Raw genomic sequence first — 25,696 nt, forward strand, 5'->3', positions numbered from 1 at the left:
AAAGTGCTCTCTGGAGACAGAGCTTGTGACCTCCCCTCTCCTCCTGAGGACACCTGGACCTGCACAGGGGAAAGACGTGCATTAAAGGGCATGAATTATTCTGCATCAAGATTTCCACAGGAAATCTCTTCAGCAAGGTGGTTCCCATGCAGTTTAGATGGAGTGGAATTGCTAGGCAGTATCTCTGGTTGGTGAAATTGAGTCCCTGTCCCAGAATCTTCTCTTCTCCCTGTCAAGTCTGAATCCATGGGTTTGATATCCCCTGAGTATGCTAGCAGTTACCATTTTATTTTTCCTCACACCAGACTGATAGACAACCCTTCCCTTTCTGGGACCCAACAGGTACAGTTGATGGTAGCAGCTTCTTGGTGTTGATTTTCAGGATATGTGTTTCTCACACACTTACTTGTCTTGGGGCAGAGCTTTTCACCCTCTGCAAATAAGTGACTCCTTCTTTCTCAAACTGAGGTCACAGCCAGGTTTCTAAGGTCCTGGGCTTATTGGTTCTGCAGAAAACCATCCACCCAATGGCCAGCTGAGTAGAAACAGTGCTTCCTTGTCTCTGCCTTTTCCCCCCTTTTCAGAGTTAAGAGCTCAGAGCTCATGTACTTTGCATCCATCTTCTTCCTCAGGGGCATATGGGACTGTGAGCACTAATCATGTTATCTTCCTTTCTTGGTGGACATCTTTCAGAATACATGGAATGCACTGCCTCCCTTTCCTCAGAGTCAAGGCTGGCTGCAGAGCAACAGAACTCCACGGACATGTGGTAGCATTGCTTAACCCTCCTATTGGCTTTGTGGACAGAATTCAGGTGTGCTGGTGTTGGTCCAGAGTCTCCAGGAAGCTGTAAGAACATTTGCTTTGAGGCTCACTCTCTCTGGACACAGGCTATAGAATGTAGCCCCTACCCCTTGACTATTCCAGCTGACAGTATCTTCAGGACCTTAGACCCTGAATGGCAGAAAAGACCTGAGAGCCTTATGACTCAGTGTCCTCCTTTCACTTGAGAGGAGTAATGAGCAGGGAAACACAGCAGAGCTGATGGGGTCTCAGCAAACCCTCCCTGTTTTGTCCCTTTCTTGACTTGCAACCACTAGCTCAGAGTGCTTCTTTAAATTTATGAAATGTGTATGAGTGTATGCAACATCCCCAACCACCATGCTTGATTTAAATTCCTGGGAAACAGAGGAAATCCTATTTCCTCAGTGAGCACAGTTGAGAACACACAGGAGCACACTCTACTTTTCCAGCCCAGCCCTGTAGGCCAAGTGAGGAAGGTTAGCATTGGGGACAGGAAATGAGCTGATGTCCTATTTACCCGTATTTTTGAGAGATGTTGAAGAGCAACGAGAATTAGGAAGGAGGAGAATCTAAATCTATAATCTGCCCATCATTCTCTCCTGTTGGGATGGATTTTTCTCAGCAATCACAGTAGCTTGGCAGTCCATCCATGTCCCCATCCCTCACTGAGCCCCTCCACCTTCCCTTGAAGCATTCACTCTGCCCTTCCTTCAGGGATGTCTTCTTTCCAGGAAGAACATTCTGCAGCTCTGTTTTTGAAGCCTTTCTTGGGAAACTCATAACTTTTTGATGCAAGCAAGCCTTCGTATTTACTTGAAACTGTTTTTTTAAAATTGTACTCCTCTGTTAACTCCTCTGTCTCTGTGGAGACACCAGAAGCCAGAGTGTATTTTCCTCATGCAAAATAACAGGCTAAGGAACTTCCTTGGGTATCATGTTCCCAACAGTGACAGTGCCTGACCTCACCTCCCTCTGTGAAGGAGCTTGGCAGCAGTATCTTAACTGGCCTGTTTTGCTCTGGGAGGACCTTAAGATCTTTGTACCCAGAAACTTTAAAAGATGTAATCCAGAATGTGCTTTTGTTTGAGTTTTTGGAACAGAGTCTGCAGTCTGCTACCAAGGCCTGATAATTCTTACTGTGTCATTATAGAGAAGGGCCATGAGTCCAGTCTCCAGGTCTGAAAAGTCTTAGATTTTTTTCTGCATAAAGAAATGGCTTGATTCCAGTTAGATTAGGGGCTGTTTCTTGAAAGAGACAAAATTCCTGAGTTGGGAAGTTTTTTAAAGGATTTTATACCTTTAAAGAACTGTTGTTCCTACCCTTTTGCCCCACCCCCACCAAGAGGGCATTCTCTGTGCCCACCAGCAACCCCCATCAGCTACCATAGCCAGGGACTCAGAAAGGGCCTTGAGTGTCTTTGCTGTAGTGCTCCCTGGAGAAGAGGTGAACACCTAAGGTATGGGTAAAAAGTTAGGGTTAAAGGTTCTCCCCTTGAATGCTAGGCTGCAGAGCACCCCCTGGTGGTCCTATAGGAGAAGGGCAAATTCATGTGGCCCGTTAGCCATGCAGACAGCCCGCTCTGTCAAGAAAAGGAATTGTAGCCACCACCTCAAGTTAGGTCCACGGGCCTTGAAACTAATGTGCTTGATATTGGTAATAACACTTACAGTTATTTTCTCTTATAAAATAGAAAACACAGCCTGGCGTGGTGGCGCACGCCTTTAATCCCAGCACTCGGGAGGCAGAGGCAGGCGGATAGCTGTGAGTTCAAGGCCAGTCTGGTCTCCATAGTGAATCCAGGTCAGCTACCATTACCCTAATTCAATGCCTCCTCGTGTACCTTCTGAGATTCCCTCTGATGTGGTACAACCTCTGTGTATCCTTCTATGTGTACATTCATAGCCAACCTTCATTTCTCTCTGTTATCATTTGTTTGCTAAGCTGTTATAACAACTCCTCTGTCCCCCATATTCTTAAACTCATCTGAAAATAGGCAGGGCTGATGAGCACACAGTTCAGCCAGTAGCTGCTGCTGCATGCCAGCCTGTTGCCCACAGTAACACCACAGTCCAGGGCTGCTGTTCTCCTGTGCTCTCTTTGATCCCCAGAAGACTGTCTTCAAGCCCAGGAAAGTGGTCAGAGAACCTTCTATGAGTACCCTGTTCCTGAGTTTTGTTGGCAGGAGTTCTAAAGATCATTGCTCGCTTTTCAACATGATAAGGGCAAGATCCAGAGAGGAGGCACTGACTGGATCATGTAAAGGCCACTGCAATGTCCCAAACCCTGAAGAAATGTGGCTGGCCCCTAGTTTGATCTCTGTAGTGGCTTCCCATGTGTTTTGAGCATTCTGTCCATGAAATAAGGGAATTAGCTAGATCACATCTAAGAAAGTTTGTTTTGAACTGTGCGTAACTTAGAGAACATATTTAAACATGTACTACAGTCGAATTAGACAAGAAAGTACTATGTATCCACTAGTCCTCTTTAGCAAAGTCCCTTACCTTGCGGTCAATCTTGTTTTGTCTTCATCCTCGCTGCCTGATCATCACATTTTCTTTGTTACTGATTTATTGTTGTAGTTCTTACAGTCCTGGCTAAAAATGTTGCCCACTTTTCTTAGGACCAAAATAAGATGACTTCCACTAGAGAATTGCCAGGCAGGGAAATGGCCCCAGACAGCTAGCTAGTTGGTGTCTCGTGTTTCCTCTTGTAAGAGTATCATCTCTACCAGTGTCCCTTCAAGGGGGTCCTAAGTCTGGTGTCTCCAGTCTGTTATATCCACAGGCCCCAGGCATCTCATGGAGAGTCTTTGCTGATCTTCTATCTCATGCTGGAGGATGGAGGGGCAGTCTGTCTGCCTTACCAGGTCATGCATAGTTCACTTGCAGGATAAGTAGTTGTATACTTTGGCAATGACTGTCCCAGATCTGGTTCTTCCACTCTAGGGCCTCACCCAGCCTCTTGCCAGAAGTTGACCCAGAAGATCAGGCAGCTGTCTGTGGTCACCCTTCCCATAACACTGCAAGGTAGCTAGCTGTCCATCTCCTTGACTCCAGAGCACAAAGGAACATTTCTGTGTGTCCTTCTCCATCTTCTGCACATCTCCTTGTGAGCAGATTCAAGTCAGGAGTTTTTTCCACTCCCTAAAGACCACCCAGAACCTCGAAGTCCCATAGCCCTTGCAGCTGTTCTTTCATCTGCTCAACAGAAGGTGCCCACTCTGAACCCCTGAAATGCTTGCCCACTCTCCTGATGAGTGTAGGTCACATGGTACATGAGCATCTGGCCTGGCTTTCCAGGATGCATGTGTTCAAGGCTGTTGAGATGCACCAGCAAGGTGATAGCATGGGTCTTGTCCTAACTTACACGTGAACCTTGGGGCTTCTACCTGCCACTCACCAGAAGACTGTGATCACAGGAAAGAGTCTGGAGAGTAGAAACTAGTTAAGTTGCCCCAAGTCAGGGATGAGCCTTCTTTCCACGGAGCCTTCCAAAGGGCAAGCCCTCTGCCATTGCATACTGGAAATCTGTGCTCCAGGAGTTGAGGCCCTTTGGGCTTGGGGAAGGTAGCTGAGGCTAAAGGGCCCCTTCTCACCTTTTGTTTACCTTTGATCTGGCTGAATTTAGCTGCCCTTAACTTCTAGTTTGCTAAAGTCCTTATTGCCTTAATGACCACCTACCAAGCAGTCAGACCAGGAGAGCAGCCCCTCCTATGGCATCCCTCGGAAGCCAGCCCCGTCTCCCCCATGTGTTATGCCTGAGAGGAGGCCAAGCCCTGTCTCCAAAGCCCAGGGTCCACCTCTCGCTGACAGAGTAGTGTTCCCAGCAGAGGACAAACCCAGGACTGCTCAGGCAGAGATCCTCCATGCCCACGGTGGCCCCTGCCAACCCAACTCCGTCCTTTGGTCTCCACTGCTTCAGATCTGGACTCCTCCCTCTCCTCCACCTCCACCTCTCGCTCAGAGACCCTCCACCCCATCATGCTCAGTGCTGTTCCTGAAGACCATCTAGATTTTTCTGTTCTCTGGAATATTCTACTCACCTTTGGCTGCAGCATATTCCTTCAACCTCTCCACCAAGCTCTTTAAGTGAAAGGCAGCTGCTGTCTTCCCTCGGACAATAATGAATGTATGTACTGTAAGTGCAGACCATGTAGAGAAGTGGCTGGGTTCAGAAAACAAAAAAAGAGGGTTTTTGTAAAGCCTGTTTATTTTTTTAAAGTCAGTTTTGAGCATTTCTATTTTCTCACCCTTCACGTGGTTTTGGGGAACCCAAATTGTATCAAGGTCTCATGCCAAAACAAGCCAATAGTTGTTTTCTTTACCTTTTTCCTCCATGCACCATGATTTCAATGATTGTTTCGGTGTCATTTTAAATGTTTTCTTGTGACATGTACTGACGATAAAAGTCATCTTGACAAAAAAAAAGATTTATACATGAATCAGAAAGTATTTATTTCAATTTTGTACCTTTCCATTTTAATACATTATAATGTATTGACTCAACTGAGATAATATAAACAGTTCATTTTAATAACGTGTGTGTCTTTTCCTTTATGCATAGTTGGGGTAGAAAACTGAGTGCTAGCTAGCCTCCATGTGAGCACAGGGAGGCCTCTGATGCACCAAAGTCTTCTGGGATGGGGAGTCTGGAGCAGCTGGTGCCAGGAGAGGAAGATATGCAGAGACAAGGGAAAGAAGTGCAGGGGAAGGGACATGGGTTGCGGTGGAAGGCTGGGAAAGGGGCCAGGCCAGAGAAATCAAAAGAAGCTGAGAAGAAGCTGTAGAGGAAATCCTGGGGCTAAAAAATGGGGATCTAGGGGGCTGGAGAGATGGCCCATCGGCTAAGAGTACTGGCTGTTGTTGCAGAGGACCTGAGTTCAATTCCCAGCACTTACATGGTGGCTAACAGCCATCTGTAACTCCAGTTCAAGGGGAATCCTACACTCTTCTGACTACCACAGGCATTGCATGACACAGGTGCACTTACATACATGCAAGCAATACACTCATACACATAAAATAACACATAAAATATTTTTTTTAAAAAAACTGGGGGTCTGAGGATGAGAAGAAACTAAAAAGTTCTGGATTGTATTTTCTGGATATGAACTTTTCCTCTCTGGTGTTAGAACATTTGAAATCCTGAAGACAAGTCCTAGGAGCAAAATGCCTTCAAACAACCCCTGGGACATCCAGCAAAAACAGCTCTTACTGTTCCATTAGGACACTTCTCTGCCTTCTTTCTTTCCTCTCTCCCTTTTTAGTGTGTGTGTGTGTGTGTGTGTGTGTGTGTGTGTGTGTACAACCTTGGGTGGTGTTCCTTGGGTTACAACCTCAATTATTGTTCCTCAGGGGCTTTCCACCCTCTGTTTGAGACAGGTCCACTCACTGTCTTACCATCTCATCAAGGAGGCTAAGGAAGTGGTAAGAAGCAGTGATTAAGCAAACTTCAGGAATCTGGCCACCTGAGCCTCCCAGCTTGCCACAAGTGGGATTTCACAGATGTGTAACCACACCCAGCTTTTTTATGTGGGATCTGGAGATCTGAACTCAGGTCCTCCCATGGCAAGTGCTTTGCCCTCTGGGCATCTCCCCAGTCCTGGGCTGGTATCTTATTGTGATGTTAGAGGAAACACAGGACGGGACACAACTATACTCATTTTGGAGACTTTGCTGGAAGGTAGATTGAAGGTGGGGACGGGGTGAGCAAGGAAGAGGGGGAGAGAAGGGTCAAATGGAACTGCATCCATATGGCTTCAACAATTTTAAAAGCATGTGATGAGTGTGGTGGTGCACACCTTTAGTCCCAGCACTCGGGAGGCAGAGGCAGAGGTAGGCAGATCTCTGTGAGTTCAAGGCCAGCCTGGTGTACATGTGACCCTCATCCAGGGGACCAATAACTAGACTCTTTAAGGTTCAAGCCAGTACAAAGCAACTTCCAGGCCACCTGGGGCTACAGGAAGACCCTGTCTCAAAAAACAACAACAAAAAAAGCATGTGTAGCAAATGGGTTGTGGTGATGAGCATGGACATGATTCTTTCCTTTCCCTTGCATGTGTGGACATGGTCCATTTTCAAACTATTCAGTTGAGGAAGGAAGTAAGGGGAAGAACATGACTTGAAAGGAATTCACATTATTGTCAGGGTGTCCTCCTTAGGACAACGTTCCCCCAAGGTGAGACTCCTTTGAGGAGTGGAAGAGGGAGCAAGAGAGACAGAGAGACACACAAAAAAAGAGCTTTTATCAGATGGCAGAGTCCAGGACTCTGAGGAAAGTCATATGGTCTCAGCATTTGGTCCATGTCACTTGATGTCCTGTTATCCCTTATTATTATTCAGACAGGTTCTTGTTGTAGCCTACCTGTCCTGGAACTTGCTATATACACCAGGCTAGCCTCTATCTCACAGAGATCCACCTGCCTCTGTCTCCCAAGTACTGAGAATAAAGGTGTTCATCATCATACCTGACTCTTTTATTATTTTTAATTATATGTCTGCATGCCTGCCTATGTGTGGGTATGTACACTTAGTGTAGTACCCATGGAGCCAAAAGAGGGCACTGGATCCCCTGGAGCCAGAGTTGTGAACCACCTGGTATGGGCACTGAGAACTGAACCTGTGTCCTCTGGAAGAGCAGTATGCACTCTTAGCCACTGAGACATCTCTCTAGACCCACACTTACAACTTTTTTATTTGCCTCTCCACACCCCTCTGTCTTTACCAGGAGGAACACAGTGGAGAAAACCTGCCTTTGCTTTTGGAATCTCTACTCCCCGACACACCTTTATTCTTTTCTTTTAAGAACACATGACCCTGATCCAGGGCACCAATAACTAGACGCTTCGACGTTCAAGCCAGTACTTTAGAAATTAATTAGTTGCCAATAATATAAATATCTGTCCTATGAAGGGAAAAATCTGGGGATATGTGTATCAGGGAAAAAAGGAAATCCCTCTGGTTCACTCATTCCCAAATCTCTTTTCCAAAATTCCTATTAAACTGATGGGCAATGTTTAGCTTACAGAGCTTTCAGCTGCCTAAAGAGGGGATTCTGGGGGATGGAGGGATCTTACTGATGTTCTTAAACTAAACCCCTCTTACAATAAGTGCTTCAATTGCCCTAAATGTTTTCATCAAAGGAATGAAAGAAGACCCGTTCCTGGGTTGTTGCTCTTAGGGGATATGGGTCTAAAATGTAAGATTCTTACTCTGTATCCATGTGTACTTTTGCCCATCTCAGTCCATTTGAGCTGCTTTAACAAAATACTTACCCTGAGCGGCTTATAAATAACAACTATATTCCTCAGTTCTGACGGCTGAGTCCCAGGTTGAATGGCCTACCAGATTGGATTCCTGGTGAGGGCTGCTCCTGGTTCCAGATGCTGTCCTATAACTGCACCCTCACAAGTGGAGCAGAGAAAGAAAGCTCCTGGCACTAATCCCATCTTGAGGCACAACCCTCAGGACCATACACCTCTCAAAGGCCCTCCCTCCCAAAGCTCTCTTCTTGGGGGTGATGGTTTCAGTACATGAGTTAATACCATGACAGCAAGCCTGTTCTCTGTGAGGTAGAAAGAGAAGTTTAAATTTCCTTGTCCCTGGCAGTTGGGGTTGTGAGAGGGACTATTGTCAGCAATCTCTGTAGCTAACTGGATGAACTACTTGCCATACACACCACCACTCCCACATACCCAGAAGGTCCCAGCATTCTATCTAGCAGCCCTGGTTATGCCACATAATTAAGTACCCAGAGGCACATTTGGGCACACTTCTGAAGCCAAGACAAGCAGAAATTGGGCCATTTCCTGTTCCCGCTCATGCTCCCTCTCTCCTTTCCCCCCTCCCTCTCCGCCTCTCTCCCTCTCTTCCCCTTCTCTCCCTCTCTCCTCTTTCCCCTATCTTTCTCTGACTTGAAGTGTGATATCTTTACCTTTTACCTTTGATATTTAAAAACTTGCCTTAATCCAGAAAATCCACCCAGCAAGGTCTTTCTTCCTGGGATCATCGTGCCATGCCATGATTGGTTACAGGGAGCAACCTCTTGCTCAGTCAAGTTGAGGCCACAGATGGATGGGCTCCAATCACTAACATTAACAATGAAAAACTGAGTGTGTAAGACAGAAATAAAACATGCTGACATGCTTTCTTACTTGAGAATCGATGAGGAGTCAGCTGAGAGCAGGAGCTTTGTTTTTTCAACCACAGAATATTTTTACATAGGACATGGCAAAATTCACAGATCTTAGGATCGTTTTCAATTGTCTCTTATTTCCTCAATGATTATTTATTAGCTTAATTTTTATTGCCAAGGCTAGCTTCTGCTCCAGGCAAAATCATGATAAAAGCAAGTCTGTGTTGCTTGAGGCCCCTTAAGATTCCAGACCTGTGTTGATGGCATACTTTCTTTTCTGTCCTCCCCAAACTTGCTCCCAAATTCTCCATAAACAGACACTAATGGCCAATAGCCGACAGCTTCCCAAGGATGTTTTCAAATGAAGGACAAAGTCTTCCCAAGGCAACTGATGCTGTGATTCAAGAACACTCACTGAGCACGCCACCCACAGGTTGATCCTCCTTGTACTTCAATGAGCCTCTAGGGAGATCACATCAAAGCCTGCCTCCTCACTGCATGCTAAGAAAATGCCCCCATGTGCCCTCCTGCTTCGAAGCCCACCATTCACCTCAGCTTGGTGATACAGACCAGAAACCCTGGCCCAGAGAAAAGGAAAGATGGAAAAGATTTGGGTCATAGCCCAGGTGTTCTGGGAGGAGGGGAGGGGGAAGGTAAGTTGGTCAGATTCAGCCTCCTAGTCACAACCGTGATGTCTGCCCTCTTTGTTGTTTGTAATTCATGGTCAAGCACATGGTCCTGCTTGGCTGGGTGCTGTCAACCTCCCTATCTTACAGGGAGGGAGGGAGGTGGTAAGTGGATGGCAGAGTCCGGCAGGATTCTCAAGGCTGTTGGACCACCCCGAGAGGTGAGTTTTTCCCCCACCACAGCCATCAGACACACTGCTTCAAGAAAAAAGACTACACTACCTGCAGTGAGGTTTACATGGAGTCTTGCTGGGTCTGATTAAGAGTGGATGTGCCCTTCCTAAGAAGAAAAAAATTAGGAAGCAGAGCCCCTGAGAAGGAAGCACCGGCCAGTGCTGAAGACCGGGCTGCACAACCACACATGATGTGAAATAAAGCTAAGGTCCTGATCAGAAACTCCTGGGAGGCATCCGCAAACGGAGTAGCTGGAACTTGGACAAGGAAGGGCACCTGAAGGGCGTGAGGCTCTAAGGAGAGCAACTAATTAACAGCTTAGGCGAAGGCTGAGGTCACACGTCTGGAGGAGAAAGGGCAGCACCAGGAGGGAGGCAGCCAGCGTCTACATTCAGCGAGTGCCGAGTGTGGCCTCCAGATCAGTGGAACTGAGCTTAGCGGGGTTAGGCCCGCAGTCCGTGTCACACCTTCCCTCGGAGGGCAGGGGTAGTGTGTGGCGAAGGGAGCCGGCTCCCCCAGTGCCAGGCCCGCCCCCGCCAGCCGAGCTGCCCCAGCTCTTAAAGGTCCGGGAGGCTCGCAGAGCACAGGCCCTAGGCTTGTCCGCAAGCCGTCTGCGGCGAGCAGAGCGCGGACTGAAACCCACCAGGCTCCCGTAGCTTCTAGAATGAATTTGTCTCTCCGCCCCCTGCCGCCACGTGGTCGGGAGTGAGTCGCGCGTGGTGACGTCATCATCCCGCGCCCCAGTCTCATTCTCCTGCCCCGCATGCGAAGTCCTCCCTCGGAATTCCAGCTTTTTCCTGACCACCTGCCCTTGGTAGACACAGGGAGCCGGCGGCATGTCGATGCTGGCCGAGCGTGAGTGTCGGGGTGGCGGGACGCGGGGGTGAGGGGGTGAGAGGGTGACGGGACGACGGGTGATGGGACGCCGGGTCACGGGACGACGGATGACGGGTGATGGGACGTCGGGTGACGGGTGATGGGACGACGGGTGACGGGTGATGGACGATGGGGCGACGGGACGGCGGGTGATGGGACGCCTAGTGTCCGCGCCGAGGTCAGGGCGGCGGAGACTGCCAGGCGTCCTCAGGTCTCGCATACTGTTCCTCCTACTCCTATCCGGACAGGGCTCCGGGCTCAGACTGCCCTGCGCCGGCCGTCGGAGCCACCCTGGCCAGGGCCTGCTCTTCCCCGGCTCAAAGAAGACAGGCAGGCGGGAGCCTTCAGACCCGGAACTGCAGCTGTATTGGACCCAGAAAGGCAAAGGGATCCAAAGCCTCGACCAGCTGGAAGCTAGTCCGGGGGCAGTGCAGGCTGGTGAACGCTAGAAGAGCCGGGTGGGCCAGGTTAGAAGTTACTCCAGCCTCTGCCGCTGTTTGCCCTCTACTTCCCCAGGAGCCTGGTAGCTAAGGATTCTTGCCACCTGGAGACAGTCATGCAGAACAGCTGGCCCATCACTTTCCTGGAAGTTCACTTTGTCTTAGGCATTCAGAGAACATGGTTTCCTTCATGTCTGCTTGCCATTTTATTTTATCCTTTCACCATCAGCACAGGCATCCATTCTATATTCTAAAAGTGTTTTATTATTTTTATTTTATGTGTATGAGTGTATGGTCTGCATGTGTGTTAAGTGTGCCGGGGTCATGCAATGCCCCTGGAGGTCAGAAGAGAGAGTTGGATTCCCCTGAAACTGGAGGTATGGATGGTTGTCACCAGCCATGTGGGTACTGGGACTTGAACCTGGGTCCTCTGCAAGTGCTCTTAACCACTGAGCCATCTCTCCAGCCCCTCTTTTTATTTCTTAAAAACACTGCATAGTTTGTGTTTCTCTCCAGACACCATCTTCTTGAGCCTCCACTTAAGAGAAGAAATCTAGTGTATATGAACATACTTTGTAATATAGTATATTATATACTATGTAATATTATATACTATGGAAGATTGGACTTTTATTTACCACTCTCTGTGGTGGTTTGAATGAGAAGGTCTCCCACAGGCTCCAAGTATTTGGACATTTTGTCCCTAGTTGATGGCACTGTTTTGGGAATCTTTAGGAGGTGTGACCATAGTAGAGGAAATATGTCACTGGGACAGGCTTTGGAGAGTTTTTAAGCCAGAGGTTTTAAGCCAGTTTTTGCCAGATTTCAAGTGACCCTCTGCTTCCTATGCTTTCTTGGAGATGTGAGCACTTGACTTTCTGCTCCAGCCTCCTCAGCCACCTGCTTCCCAACCATGACGGACTCTTACCCCTTTGGGACTGTAAGAAAAATGTATAAAATCACAGCACTATATAACACACAGTTTTACATTCCAATTGTCAAAACATAAAATTGTACATTCCAAGTTTTTCAATCTTGAGTATGTCTTGCATTTATTCATTTATTTGCTTGCTTGTTTTTCAGTTTGAGGCCTAGGCTGGTCTCAAACTCAATATGTAGTCAAGGCTGACCCTGAACTCTTGATTTTCCTACCTCTACCTCCTAGTTGCTTGGCTTGGAATTTTTTTTAATGAGGATATGTGGTTCATACATTTTGAGCTCTTGGGTATCTGAATCTGTGGAAACATTAAAAAGGCAAAGCTTTTAATGCTGGTTGTTGGGACTCAACATACCCTTCAGAGTAAGCTTTAGTCTGACAACACACATAAGCAGTGTATTGTCAGGCGTGGAGTGGTTGTCAAGTAAAGTCCCTTGTAGCTGTCATATGAAGGAATGTTTATTGAGGGTATCCCAAACATCCTGGTAGAACTATTTACAGTTAGGTCTTCAAATAGGAGGAGTCCCAAGGGTGATTGAGCAGATCTTCCCAAATAAGTGATTCAACAGTTTCAGGCCACCCTACCTGAGGCTCAACACTGTCTCCTACCCTCAAATTCAGTGATCTTCTGGGCTTCAGGCACAGGACTCAGGGTGCAGCCATAAGATTAAGATCTGTCACAGGTAACATGTAGAGCAGAGTAAATAAAAACAAAAGACACATGGCAGAGTCCAGGGTTAAACATGCAGACTTCCAGAGTTCGGTCCTAGTGGAGTCACACATGTATGTAATTCCTCCACCAAGGAAGACCCAGAAGAATAGCTGGTATTCTGCATAAGACACATCATTTGCATAAACAGTTACACAGTGATCATTCTTATAAGTTCTGTCAATGGTGGGAACCCTCTTGAATCCATATTCTCCACCAAAGGTCAACTTCAACGAGCCCTCCAAAGGGTAGCAATCTGACTTGCTGTTAGTTTTTACTGCATAGGGTATTAGCAGGACTGACATCTGAGCACAGAACAGACTGGGGCCCAAGAGTAACAAAGAACATATGTTAGATTTCCATTGCTGTGGCAGAATAACCAAAGAGGAAAGCTTTATTTGGGCTTGGGGTTTTTGTCCATGATTGCTTGACTCTTGCTTTTGAGCACAAGGTGAGGTAAAACGTGAGCTGGGGTATGTGGTGGAGCAAAGCTGATCACCTCATTGTGACCAAGAAGCAAAGAGAACCTAGGTGACTTACTGTCAGCATGTGTTGCAAGATAACATTTAAAATGACACCGACACAAATGGAGTTCCTGGATCCTCTGGTCCACTCCCAGGGACCTGACTTCTTTCCTCCGGGCCCCACCTCTTCAAGGTTCCATCCCTTCCCTACAGTGCTACTGCGACTAGAGGCACTTTTTCTTGCCACGAGTTCCCAAACCTAGGAACTTGTACAACATGAGAACAAGGAGTTGTTACAGAGAAATAGGGTTCTGGTCATAAGTTTAGAGCACAGGACATGCTTGCTCTGCCCTCTTCTAAGATCTGTACATTTGCATATTAAAGGATCTGGAAAGTTCTTTGGTGTTCAGTTTTGTTTAATCCAGTGTTGCTTTTTAAATTTTTAATTGGGATTCCCCCACACCTTCAGTTGGGAAACGCTATTTAACCCCCTTCTTTGCCAATACCTGCCATTCTGGGGGAAGAGTAACTGGCTCTGGTAGCCAGTCCCTTATGTAGCATGGCAGTCCATTTTATGTAAACCAGGGACAGGGATGCATTTCTTCCGGGAAGGGTGGACTCCTAACAAGCTATTCTAGTTTGATTTATGTTGCTGTGATAAACACTGACCAAAAGCAACTTTGGGAGGAAAGTTATTTGGCTTACATGTCCCAGTCCATCATCAAGTTAGAATCCAAGGCAGGAACTTAGGCAGGAATCTGGAAGCCAGAACTGAAGCAGACTGTGGAAGAACACTGCTTGCTGGCTTGACCCCCTGGTTGACTCAGCTACTTTTCTTTCACAGCCCAGGCCTACTGGCTGAGGGGTGGTGCCACCCACACTGGGCTAGGTCTCCTATATCAATTAGCAGTTAAGAAAATGCCTCACAGAAACGGCCACAGGCCAATCTGATGGAGAGAATTCCTCAATTGAGGTTCCTTTCCAGGTGACTCTTAGTTTGTGTCAAGTTGGCAAAAACTGCCCAGCACAAAGGCCTTGGTCAGAGACCCCTAGCATGCACTCTAGATACACAGATTTGACACAAAAGTGACCACCGCACATACAGAATGCTGGTTTGTAAGCCTTTTCTCTGCTGTGTTCATTACAGAGCCGGTGTTGTGCTGCACATTTACCAGGTTAAGTAAAGTGGCCACTGACACAGGTGGAACAAGTCTTTGGATCAGGTTTTTTTCCTCTGCAGAACACTGCAAATTTAAGTACAACTCATTTTGCCCTGTGGTGGCCTTTTTCTGTGTGCATCTTTATAAAAGACTTCTTATTTTTGCTAGGATGTGTATTGGTAAGGATCCTTATTGATTCTACGTGCAGCACAGTGAGCCCTTTTGACTTGAAGTTATTTTTTAGTTGGGATGTGAGACTGCAGAGATTGGAGGTGGAGTGATAGTGTGCTTAGATTGTTGAAGTAGCTGAGCAGTAAGGTCACTCAACCTCCACATTCCACTTGATCTCAGGTTCTTGTTCTGCCAGCCTTACAGAGTCTTTCTCTGCCATAGTTTTTCTCAAAACACTAATAGTGGCTGGGCATGGTAGCGCACGCCTTTAATCCCTGCACTCGGGAGGCAGAGGCAGGTGAATCTCTGTGCGTTCCAGGCCAGCCTGGTCTACATAGTGAATTCCAGGACAGCTGGGGCTACAGGGAGAACCGGTCTCAAAAAAACTAAGAAAGAAAGAAACCAAAACTCTAATAGTGAAGCTGGATGTGGTGACTTGGCCTGTAATCCCAGCACTTGAGGAGCTAAGGACAGAGGATTGTCACTAATTCAAGGCCAGCCTAGGGTACAGAGCTAGACCCTGCCTCAAATAAACAAGTAGACAAACACAAAACAAAACTACAGTGATGAACTTAGTTCTTAGTGGTCAATTGCTTATGTATATTTCAGAAAGATACTTTGATGAGACCTGAAGTGGGTAGATCCCTTAATTCAAACCTCCCTCTCTCTCCTTTCCTTTTCCCCTTTGCTGTTTTCCCCTTCGTTCTCATTCCTTCATGTTTGTTGACATGTTTATTAGGTGCCAGCTGTAGGCAACACTTCTTGCAATGAAGCATAAGAAAGAAGAAAAGAATATAACCCTTAAGGAGATTATAGAGTAAGAAGAGATGAAAGATGGGTCTGAATGCCACAGTGCAGTAGGATGTTAAGTGTCAAAGATTATTTGAAAGTTCAGTGAATAAATTATGGCATTTAGTGAGAAGGAAGGAAGGAAGGAAGGTAGGTGAACTATCTGAGTGTGGAAGCATAAAACAATTTACTCTCCCTAAGGTTATAATGACATATATTGTGTATTAAAAATGTAAGTTTTGAGCTGGGTGTGGTGGACTATGCCTATAATTCCAATTCTTGGGAGGTAGAGTTAGGAGGATCAGAAGCTCAAGGTTATCCTCAGCTACATAGCAAGTTCAAGGCCAGCTGGAGCCTCTGTTTTACCCCTTCCTCAAATTGGTAGGACTCTGGCTTGTATAAAGGATTTGGGTTTTACTGGGGGACAATGTTCTCTGAGAACTCAGATTTTCCCATCTGAAAGGTAGAGAGAGTTGGAGCTCATGTATGTGTAGCATTTGTCCTATAACCTGCAGCAATGAGCGTTGTGACAAGTGTGCCTGCTGCTATGCTGATGTTGACTATGACGGGTGGCCTCCACAGGGCCCTTGGTGCTGCCAGTGACTGGATATGGAAAGGCCAAATGGTGCTAAATTAAGTATTTGTTTTCTTTTGTCTGTTTTAGGGGGAACATTTTAGTTTTAATCTTATAAGGTCAGTTTATATGTTAAGAATATGTGGTTATTAGGAAAACCAGGAGAAACCATCCTATTAATGTTCCACTGTGCATTGAAAATGTGCATAAGTATGTGCTTAGTGTGTGTGCTTTCCCAGGTGTGAAGGGCAAGTTGCTGATGAGATATATTTTCATTTGCAGGTCGGCGGAAGCAGAAATGGGCTGTGGATCCAAGAAACACTGCATGGAGTAATGATGATTCCAAGTTTGGCCAGAGGATGCTAGAGAAGATGGGGTGGTCTAAAGGAAAGGTATTTTAAACAGAAACTAAAAGTCTCTGAGCCGTGCCAAGAAATTATAAATCAGGAGAAGACACCCTTCTTCTTAGAGTCTAGAGCAGTGATAGTAATATTAGAACCAAGCATAAACACCAGCCCTTCTGGTTTATCAGCTAAGCTGCTGCAATTAGTCTTTCTTAGACATCACCTCTTATTTTATTATTTATTTATTATATTATTTATGTATTTGTTATTAGTTCATGTCTGTGAGTGTATTGCCTGCATGTGTGTAAGTGCACCCATATCATGCAGTGCCGGTGGAGATCAGAAGAGGGTGCCAAATTCCCCTGGAACTGGAGTTACCAACAATTGTTAGCTGCCGTGTGGGTGCTGAGAATCAAATCTGGGTCCACTGCAAGGGCAGCCAGTGCTCTTAACTACGGAGCCATCTCTCCAACTCAGCATCACCTTTTAATTTGTTACACGTGGAACCATACTGAAGCTTCAGCGTTTTATGTTGCCAAGGGTGCTTTTGCTGGTTTCATGGCAGTGCTTTGCTCCAGAGCATGCTCAGGAGGTGTGGTGCTTTAGTTAGTGACTCCATGGGCCGTGAATGCTTCCTTGCTGCTACAGATGTGGTCCTCCAAGAGCCCACTAGGCTGCGTCCTTTTTGAACATTTGGCAAAGGAAGAAAGAGGAAATCTCCCTTTGTACTTGATAGAACTATGTTTAATCTCTTTGTGTTTGATCTCCACAGGGTTTGGGGGCTCAGGAGCAAGGAGCCACAGAACATATTAAAGTTCAAGTTAAAAATAACCACCTTGGACTTGGAGCTTCAAACAATAATGAAGTGAGCAAGACTGCTGTTTTGAGTGTTTTCTTTGCGTAGTTGAGTTGTGTAACATAAATATTGTAATCCACACAAGTAAACAGAACAGTTTTAAACTATTACCGTATGTAGCACCTGCTTTGTGTGAAAAAAGAGAAGGAATAGCGCATGGCTGACCGGCCCTAATTCTGTGATGTGTCACCTTGCCTTGCCCCCTGGGTTCTTAGTTATGGCAGAGAGCCAAGCTAGTTTTATTGCTAAACTTTGTAAAAAGTCTTTTCAAGGATATGGTCATTTTAGGGCAGAGCCAGTTTTTATCTTTCCCTGCGTTCTAACTGTAGTTTATGTTAGTGTTGGTGGCTTTGCGTGTGGGAAGTACTAGTGTTGCTTCCCTTCCATGGTGCCTTGTTTTGGACATTTAGGGTTATAGCAGTTACATTTATTCACATTTTCTCTTGAATATTGATGCTGCACTTAACCTGCCATACTTTTCATTTTCATTGTTACCTGTTTTCTTCTCAGAGTGTCTAAGCTGGAAGGTTTGTCCTTCAATTTTTTGTAGCTAGCAAAACCTGGTAGAAAACTGGGAGAATTTCATTCTGTGAAGTACATTGTTTGATTCGTTCAGTTGCTCTGAATAGTAGACTACAGCAGCTAAATTTTCTAGTTTCAGCCACTAAGGAAAGTTTTTGTAAGGTCGATTGTGAATGTAGTTTTTAGAAACACATAACAGTATACTTTCTTAGAAGAAGCTTTGCCCTGTAAACTTATTCAATATGGCTTAACTTGTAAGCTTTCGTAACAAGAAATGCTTAAGAAAAGGCACGTAAGGGCTGGAGAGATGGCTCAGCAATTAAGAACACTGGCTGTTCTTGCAGAAGACCTGGGTTCGAATCCCAGCACCCACATGGCAGCTAACAACTGTCCGTAACTCCAGTTCTAGGGGATCTGACAGCCTCTTCTGTCCCCTGTGGGCATTGCACGACACAGGTACACTTACCTACATGCAGGCAATACACGCATACACATAAAATAAAAATAAAAAAAGGAAGGAAGGAAGGAAGGAAGGAAGGAAGAAAAGAAAGAAAGAAAGAAAGAAAGAAAGAAAGAAAGAAAGAAAGAAAGAAAAAGAAAAGGCATGTAAGGTAAATTCCTGCCTTAAAACCCTGCTTCCCACTGGTTTGTATTGTTTTGGAGGTCATTATCAATGAACACCTTACATATGGGTACTCACTGATTCAGGGGGTTTCAGGTCCCCTTCCACAGAGTTCTGAAAAATTGAGTCTTAATACAAGTGGTCAGAATTCAGCAAAATATTCCAAGTTCTGTTGAATGAAGAAGAGAGCACTGTTCCCCACTGCTCTTCTCCTTCCAACTACGTAGTAGTGGTTTTCTGTTGCTTTAGTTTAATGTTTAGCACACAAGTTGCCTGTTGATTTTATTTGTTTGTTTTTCTGCTCTATTTTAACCATTGAGGAATCACCCCCATTTGAAATCAAGGTTTGAAGCTTCCAAGAAGCCTCTTTTAAATTTTTTTTTTTAACTTTGTTATGCTGGGGACCAAACCTGGGTTTGCACAGATGGGCTAAGCAGGCACTCCACCACTGGGTGGGACTTTGCATGGACAGGCTAGCACTCCACCACTGGGCTTGTCCCCTTTTAGTGTGGATTTGGATAGATCGCATTTCAAGTTTATATTATTTCTTGAATCCATTTAAATTTATGAAATAATTTTGGGGCGGGGGTGGTTTGTGAATTACTTTATTGATCTGAAGATTTTGCTTTTGGAATGTGACCCTGTTTGGACTTCTCAAATAATATTTTAATGAAGCATTTACAACTTCATATTAATCAGATTTCTTCCATTGTAACTGTGTCTTACGTCAACAGTATAGTAAGCTGTGGGCTTGCCTCTCATTCGCTTTTTGTGTTTCTAGGACAACTGGATTGCTCATCAGGATGACTTTAATCAGCTTCTCGCAGCACTAAACACTTGCCATGGTCAGGAAAAAACAGGTAGGGAACTGTTAGCATTGCTGTCCCTCAGAATTACCCTCTACTGTAAGCCTCATATATCCAAAAGCTGGTTGATTGAAGCAACCACAATACTCAGTTCTGTTTATATTTTAATGGTGCTGTCATTGAATGAGCCTTTGGTCATCAGGAAACACTTTTTCCTCATTCATAGTTTGAGAATGGCAAGATTCATTCATTGGTGTATACCTCAGATAGGTAGTCACCATTACAGGGATGCTTTACTATGAAAGAAAGGATTTTTTTTTTTTTAATACAAAAAAGAATATAAAATGGAAAAAAAAAAAAAGAAAATCAAATGGGAACATAGCAGCTGGCAGAGGCTCCATGGGAAACCTTTTTCTGTGTTGATTCTTCCTAGCACAGTTTGATTGTTCAGTTCATGTATGTGGCTCAGTTACTGAGGTTTTATGTGCTTTCTCCACTGGAACTTGTGGGCTCAGGTGATCCATGCATCAGTTTCTGAAGTAGCTGGACTGTCGGCATATGCCACTGTGCCCAACTCAACCACAGGCCTTTATCAGACATTTTACAAGAGTCTACGCAGGGTGAATGATTACATATTGCCACATTAGTCACCAGGAATATGCAAGATAAAAACCACAGGGTGAAACCACTGAGTACTCATTGCAATTAGAGTGATGTCAGGTTCTGAGCATGTGGAGCGTGTTAATAGACCATCTTGTCTTCATGTGGAATTATTTACATAAGGCAGTGATATGCATAGCCTTTGACCAGCTTTGCTACTCTTGTGCAGCAGATACCTGTGCTTAGGTGTTCCAGGAGACAAACAAATGAGATGGCATTAACAGTGTCCCTAAGATAGCGTTAACCCAAATGCTCCTGAACAGTAGAAAGCATAAGAGCACCACTGCCTTTTAAGTGTAAAGACACGCAATAGTCACATGCCAGAGTGGAGAACAGGGGTTGGTGAATATTTTCTGCAAAGGTGGGATAGAAATATGTTATGTACATAGGGTTTCAAAACTGCTCAACTTGGTTATCAGAGAGTGAAAACTATAGTAAGGCAGTATGTAAGCAAACAGATGTAGTTGTGTTCCTATAAAACTTTATTTACAAATACAAGTAACAAACTGGGTTTGATCCACAAGCTGTGTATTTTGTCCCTGGTGCAGAAATTAACACTGATTGAAAGAAGATGAATGCAAAGAGATATCCAGTATGATTCATTCACATAAACTACAAAGAGCAGGCAGAACTCTGATGTTGAAGTCCATACTTTAGTAGCAAAATAATTTTAAGAAAATGAGTATTTCACTGTAAATGTCACAGTAGTGGTACTTAGGGAGGACAGAGAACCTGGGATTGAGAAGGGGTCCTGAGAAACATACGGGTTTATATTTGTCAATGTCTGGAGGCAATTTTCGTTTTTCTATTAAATTTATTCATTTGTGTGTGTATGTGTGTGAGTGCATGTGTGTCATGGTGCACATGTGGAGGTCTACCATGTAAGTCCCAGGGATTGAATTCAGGTTGTCAGGCTTGGCTGTAAGTGCCTCCACCCACTGTGCTATCTTGCTAGTCCTGGAGATAGTTTTCATCATCACAAATGTGGGCATTTTACTGGTGAAGTAGTAATGGCAGAAATGCAGCCAAGCATCCTGCAGTGCACAGAGAGCTGTGTTCCCCTACAGGAAAGAATGTGCTTTTCTAGGAGGAAACAGCATGGCCTGTTGAGAAGGGGGCACATAACATGCTTCTAGATACTGACAGTGCCCATGTCCTAACCCTGGAAGTAGTGATAGAGGAGTTCACTTTATAATTCCATATTTCACTAACTGTACAGATCTTAAGTGTGCGTATATACTGTGGCATATATCAAAATTTAAAAAATGTGAAAATCACATGAATCTGGCAGACTTATATAGAGCATGTGTAATTAATATTACATAAAGACTGAAATGGAGGTTAGCTAAAGTCTAACAATACAGCAATTTGACCATCAGGAATTAACTTCCACTTTATCTGGTGAGTGAGTGGCAGTCATTTCTCCTAAGCAGGTTCAGTGTCATGATAGGGCATCACTTGAACTTGAAATGCCTTTGCCATCAGCATACTTGTGGAAAGGGAAACCCTTGAACCTGGGATTCATTCCTCAGAGGTGTCCACACCCTGTTCTTAAGCAGGGAGAACCATCTTTGCACTGGGTTTGGTTTCGTTGCTTTTTCACTTAGTGCTTAGTGCCTCAGAGAATGCTTGTAACTTTTCAGGTCACAGTATCCCAAGAACTGATCTGCTCTAAGATTCTGAAGGGATCTCTGAGCCAGGCATGGTGACACATGTCTTTAATTCCAGCACTCAGGAGGCAGATGCAGGTGGATCTCTGCGATCTAGGTCAGCCTGGTCTGGTTCACTTGTATGGATAGGGAGAAGAGAAAGCAGATGGTTTGAGTGCTTTATTTTTGAGATATGCAGGGCCTATCTGGAAAGTTCCATCTCTCCAGTCTGATGGTACCATGCACACTGTTTCCAAGTGAGAGGTGCCATTTCAGTAGCGTTGGGAACCCCATCTCAGGACAACCTCCTTTGTTTGGCTTTGATGGCGAGGCTGGGCAGAGTCACTAAAGTAGTCCTTCCTGGGGTGTTCAAGGAGGTGCAGGCAGTGGGCTGTTCTGAAGGAGCCAGTGGGCTCTGCGTTTGTCCCAAAGGCTGTGAGATTTCACGAGGTAGTGCTCTTCTTCATGGCTGCCCTCTTCTTCAGGATTAATCCGTGTAGTCTTATTTTGCCCTTACTGCTTAAAACTTGGGAGTACTTTAAATAATGTGGAAGCTGCAGTTACTAACTTGTATATAAGCTCCCTGTCCTGTTCAGTAGAAGGGGCTGCTGCAGTGATTATGCAGTTAGAGAAACCCGTATGAAGCCTTCCAAAGATTTCTTTTAGGGAAGCCTTTCCCTGGGACAGACCTGGAGAGCTAACAGGATATTTTCCTGCCATGCCATCTTTTGTAAATATAGTGTCTTCCTCTAGGTGAATTTTTAAAAATCATAATCACATGTAACTTGCATTAAAGCTCAATAGTAGATGGTACAGTGACCTAGTACCACTTTCTGCTATAAGATCACTTAGCAAATTCACACTGTTTGCCTTCTAACAAAGCAGACTTTTTGTGTTGCTGTCTTGTGGGATACAAAACTTAGTATAGTCTGTAAATTTTCATTTTTAATATTTACCTTATCTCCCATACCTGGGAGTGGTGGTGCATGCCTACCACCTCAGCACTTGGAGGTAGAGGTAGGAGGATCAATAAATAGTTCAGTGCTATCCTCAAGTAGTGTGAGTTCATGGTCAGCCTACATTACATGAAACCTTGACTCAAAAAAATAAAACAAACGAACTAAAAAGGGCAGGGGATAGGCACTAGAGAGATGGCTCAGCAGATAAAGTGCCTGTCAAACACACAAGGAACTGAGTCCAGATCCCTAACATTCATGTGAAAAAGCCAAGTGTGGGACTCCAACCTCACACTGGGAGCAGAGACAGAGGATTCCTGGAGCTCACTCGCAGCCACCTTGGTCAGTCAGTGAGCTCTGTTCAGTGAGACACTGTATTTTGTTCCTTAAACTAGTTGACTAAACTGTGACCTTAGAAATTTTAAGATTATGTGTATATTATTTTTGTTGCTTCCTTTATATATCATAACAAACCTACACAGACCTTCATCAATTGCCTAGGCTTTCTCATTTTTTCTATTTTGGAAAATATCTCCACTCCCATATCCTTTTAACATCTTTTACATTCTCATTTTCTTTTTTTAAATAATTATGAGACATAATAACATTAACATTAACATCTGTTGCGAGAATTCCTTTCCCGAGGATACTAAGTAATGCTTATTCCCATTTAAGGTTCTAGTGTCAAACCAATGTTTGAGTAAAGTTTTACTAGGGAGCTTGCTTTTTGTAAATATTTTCTCTTTCACTTACTCGGGCATACATTTATGTAGTTAGTCATCACGCAATCAAGATATAGAATTAATTATTCCATCATTATCAAAACACTGCCCCATGTTGACTTTCTGTGTTCACACCTACCTTCCACCCCTCCAGCTCCTGGCATCTCACTTTCATCTCAGCCCCCTGGACACCATCTGTAAGCTCTCCATCAGTGACATCATACCCAGAATGCTATGGAGATGGATTTATTGCATCTTACTTTGCAGACTGGCCTTTTTCATTAAGTGCTTGCCCCGCGGTTCTTCCGCATTGTTATATGGGTCTATAACTTGGTCCTCTTTATTGCAAATGATAGAATGATATTCCAGTATCAGGCTGTGCCAGAGTGAGCTCAGCTATTCATTCAGTTATTGAAAGGCTTTTGGATTACCTCAGTATTATACTGCTATGAATAAGGGTCATGAATCTTCCCATATAGATTTTGGTATGAAGACATGTTTTCATTTCTCTTCCTTAAGGATTTTTATAGACTGAAGAGAAACTTGCCTGATCTACAGTTTTAAAAAAAAAATCCTTTGGGTAGTTCAGTAATAAATAATAATACACCTAAAAATCTTATTTAAATAACATCCTTTCATAGAAAGAGAATGGGTTACATGGTGTTTAATAGTTTTCTCTTTTTTTAAAGACTCCTCGGACAACAAGGAAAAGAAATCTTTTAGCCTTGAGGAAAAATCTAGAATCTCCAAAAACCGGGTTCATTATATGAAATTCACAAAAGGTAAGAGCAAACATTTATTTGCTATTGAAGTCTGCTTTACTGGGTTTCCTGAGCATTTTTAGCTCTTGGCACTGACTGTTTTAAGTTCTAAATAGGGATGAAGGGGGTCTGGGAAACCTGATAGACTGATCTGCAGCAGCCCTGGGTGTCAAGGGCTCAGTGAAATTGCAAGTCGCTCATGCTGACTTGCAGGGATCTTGTTAAAATGCAGCTTGAGGTGCTTGGTGCCGAGAGGAGCCCAAGTGAGGTTTACAAGGCGCAAAGTGGAAGTTAGTGTTTAGAAAAGATGGGGATGCTATGTAGCTAGGTTGGAAAATAATTTAAATGTGCTGTTCTGAATTGCTAGCTCCATTTTTTTCAGAGCTGAGTGGTTGTGGTAAACTGTTCTATGACAGTTTAAAGTTTTAATTATATAAAAACCTCAACTATGGTGAATTGTACTCCTAAGGTGACCCTTGTAATAGTCCATGTAGCTCTCCATCTCATGGAGTGTTGGTGTAGACCTCTCATAGCCATGGTCAATCAGTGTAGACATCCCATGGTCTTGGCCAAGGTGATGTTGAGAAAGGTTGGAAATAAGCAGTAAATTCTGCCTTGGTCATCATCCCAGACTATCTCCCGCCGTCCCATGTCCAGTCATTTGTGAGTACAGTTGCTCTCTGTAGCCATTAGGTGGCAGTCTTGTATAGGTGAGAAGCCCTGAACTTAAATCTCTAGATGCTTTCCATAGAATAGCCACAAAGCCTGTTTCTTACATACTGTATTTCATATACTAGGTATAATGGTTATTGTGCTGTGAAACTTATTCAGTCACCATTTGATTGTTCTTTGGGAGATTGAATATTTGTTTCTATCCCTATGCCAGAGAAAGCTTATTTCTTTGCCTTAGTCTTGGCACTGTGGAAGGTACTTAACTCCCAGAACCTGCCTGAACAGCAGGCAGAACCCACACTATTCAAAAGTGTCGATGGCAGTTTTCATTTGGGGCCAGGACCCCAAAAGGTAAAACTGGAGTCAGAAGACATGAAAGGCACCATGGAGCTACAGGGATTCAGGAGCTGAAAACTTCTGGATGGTGTGCAAGGACTGGAGTTTCCCTCCTCCTCCCAACTTGTATGTTTTGAATGGCGCTTTCTTGTCACCCCTTCTTTTTCTCAGACAAGCACTTCTTTGTTGGAGGCCTATGAGACTTCGAACCTGGGCTTATCTCCATCCTCCAAACTGCTGTAGGGCAACAGCTTTGTTGCCCGTCAGTCCTTTGGAGGTGAGGGTAATGGCAGTTCCTTAATTCCCAATCCCTTAAAGAGTCCTTCCTTTTTCATTAGACTCTATGGAAAAACTAGAGATATTTTAGAAGGGTGTTGTCATAGAGCACACCTTGGAACTAGCTTTCTGAGGGCCTGGTGGCCTTTTACCTGTCCCTCTGTGTTCTGTCTTCTGATTGGCCTTTAGTACCTAGCTACATGCCTGACTTCATCCTTAGCGGTTACCTTAAGATAAGCCTCACTAATCTACTTTAATCTGTGGACTGTTGGCTGTGTCTGCTTTCTATTTATAGTTCAGCCACTCCCTTGCTGATGACCCTGTCACACTGCTCGATGTGTTTTGCCTTCATTTCTCTCTTACAGTGAAGTCTACATATTTATAAGCCTTGATCTAGGAGAGAGCTGGAGATGTGTTGTGATAGAGGAGAGGAGACTGAGTTAGGAAATGGAGGACATCCTGTGCAGTGGGACAAAGTAGAAAGGGAGAGAAAAAAGAGTGAAGGAAATAACAAATCCGTCTTCATCAGCCAGCAAAAGCTGATTTTAAAGGTCTTTTCTCAAAAGAGCCATTTCCTTCCTTCCTTTCTCCTCCCC

At 44.6% G+C, this 25,696-nt stretch overlaps 1 protein-coding gene across 2 annotated transcripts in view; it reads left to right on the forward strand.

Annotated features, from left to right (window-relative positions):
- The first annotated feature begins 10,519 nt into the window (after positions 1–10,519).
- The window catches only part of Pinx1 (PIN2 (TERF1) interacting telomerase inhibitor 1), a 67,288-nt gene continuing 52,111 nt past the window's right edge, over positions 10,520–25,696 (forward strand). The window contains exons 1-6 of one of the 2 annotated variants that reach the window (XM_008828096.3): positions 10,530–10,653; positions 10,923–11,141; positions 16,201–16,310; positions 17,035–17,127; positions 19,044–19,122; positions 23,745–23,837. In XM_008828096.3, coding sequence (XP_008826318.1) covers positions 16,278–16,310; positions 17,035–17,127; positions 19,044–19,122; positions 23,745–23,837 — 298 coding nt within the window. In that variant the 5' untranslated portion in view covers positions 10,530–10,653; positions 10,923–11,141; positions 16,201–16,277. Of the gene's footprint in view, positions 10,654–10,922; positions 11,142–16,200; positions 16,311–17,034; positions 17,128–19,043; positions 19,123–23,744; positions 23,838–25,696 lie in introns of both variants that reach the window. The other variant, XM_008828095.3, reaches the window with a different exon arrangement.

This window comes from Nannospalax galili, unplaced genomic scaffold (genome assembly GCF_000622305.1).
Source record: "Nannospalax galili isolate Female #2095 unplaced genomic scaffold, S.galili_v1.0 scaffold612, whole genome shotgun sequence".
Lineage (NCBI taxonomy): Eukaryota > Metazoa > Chordata > Mammalia > Rodentia > Spalacidae > Nannospalax > Nannospalax galili.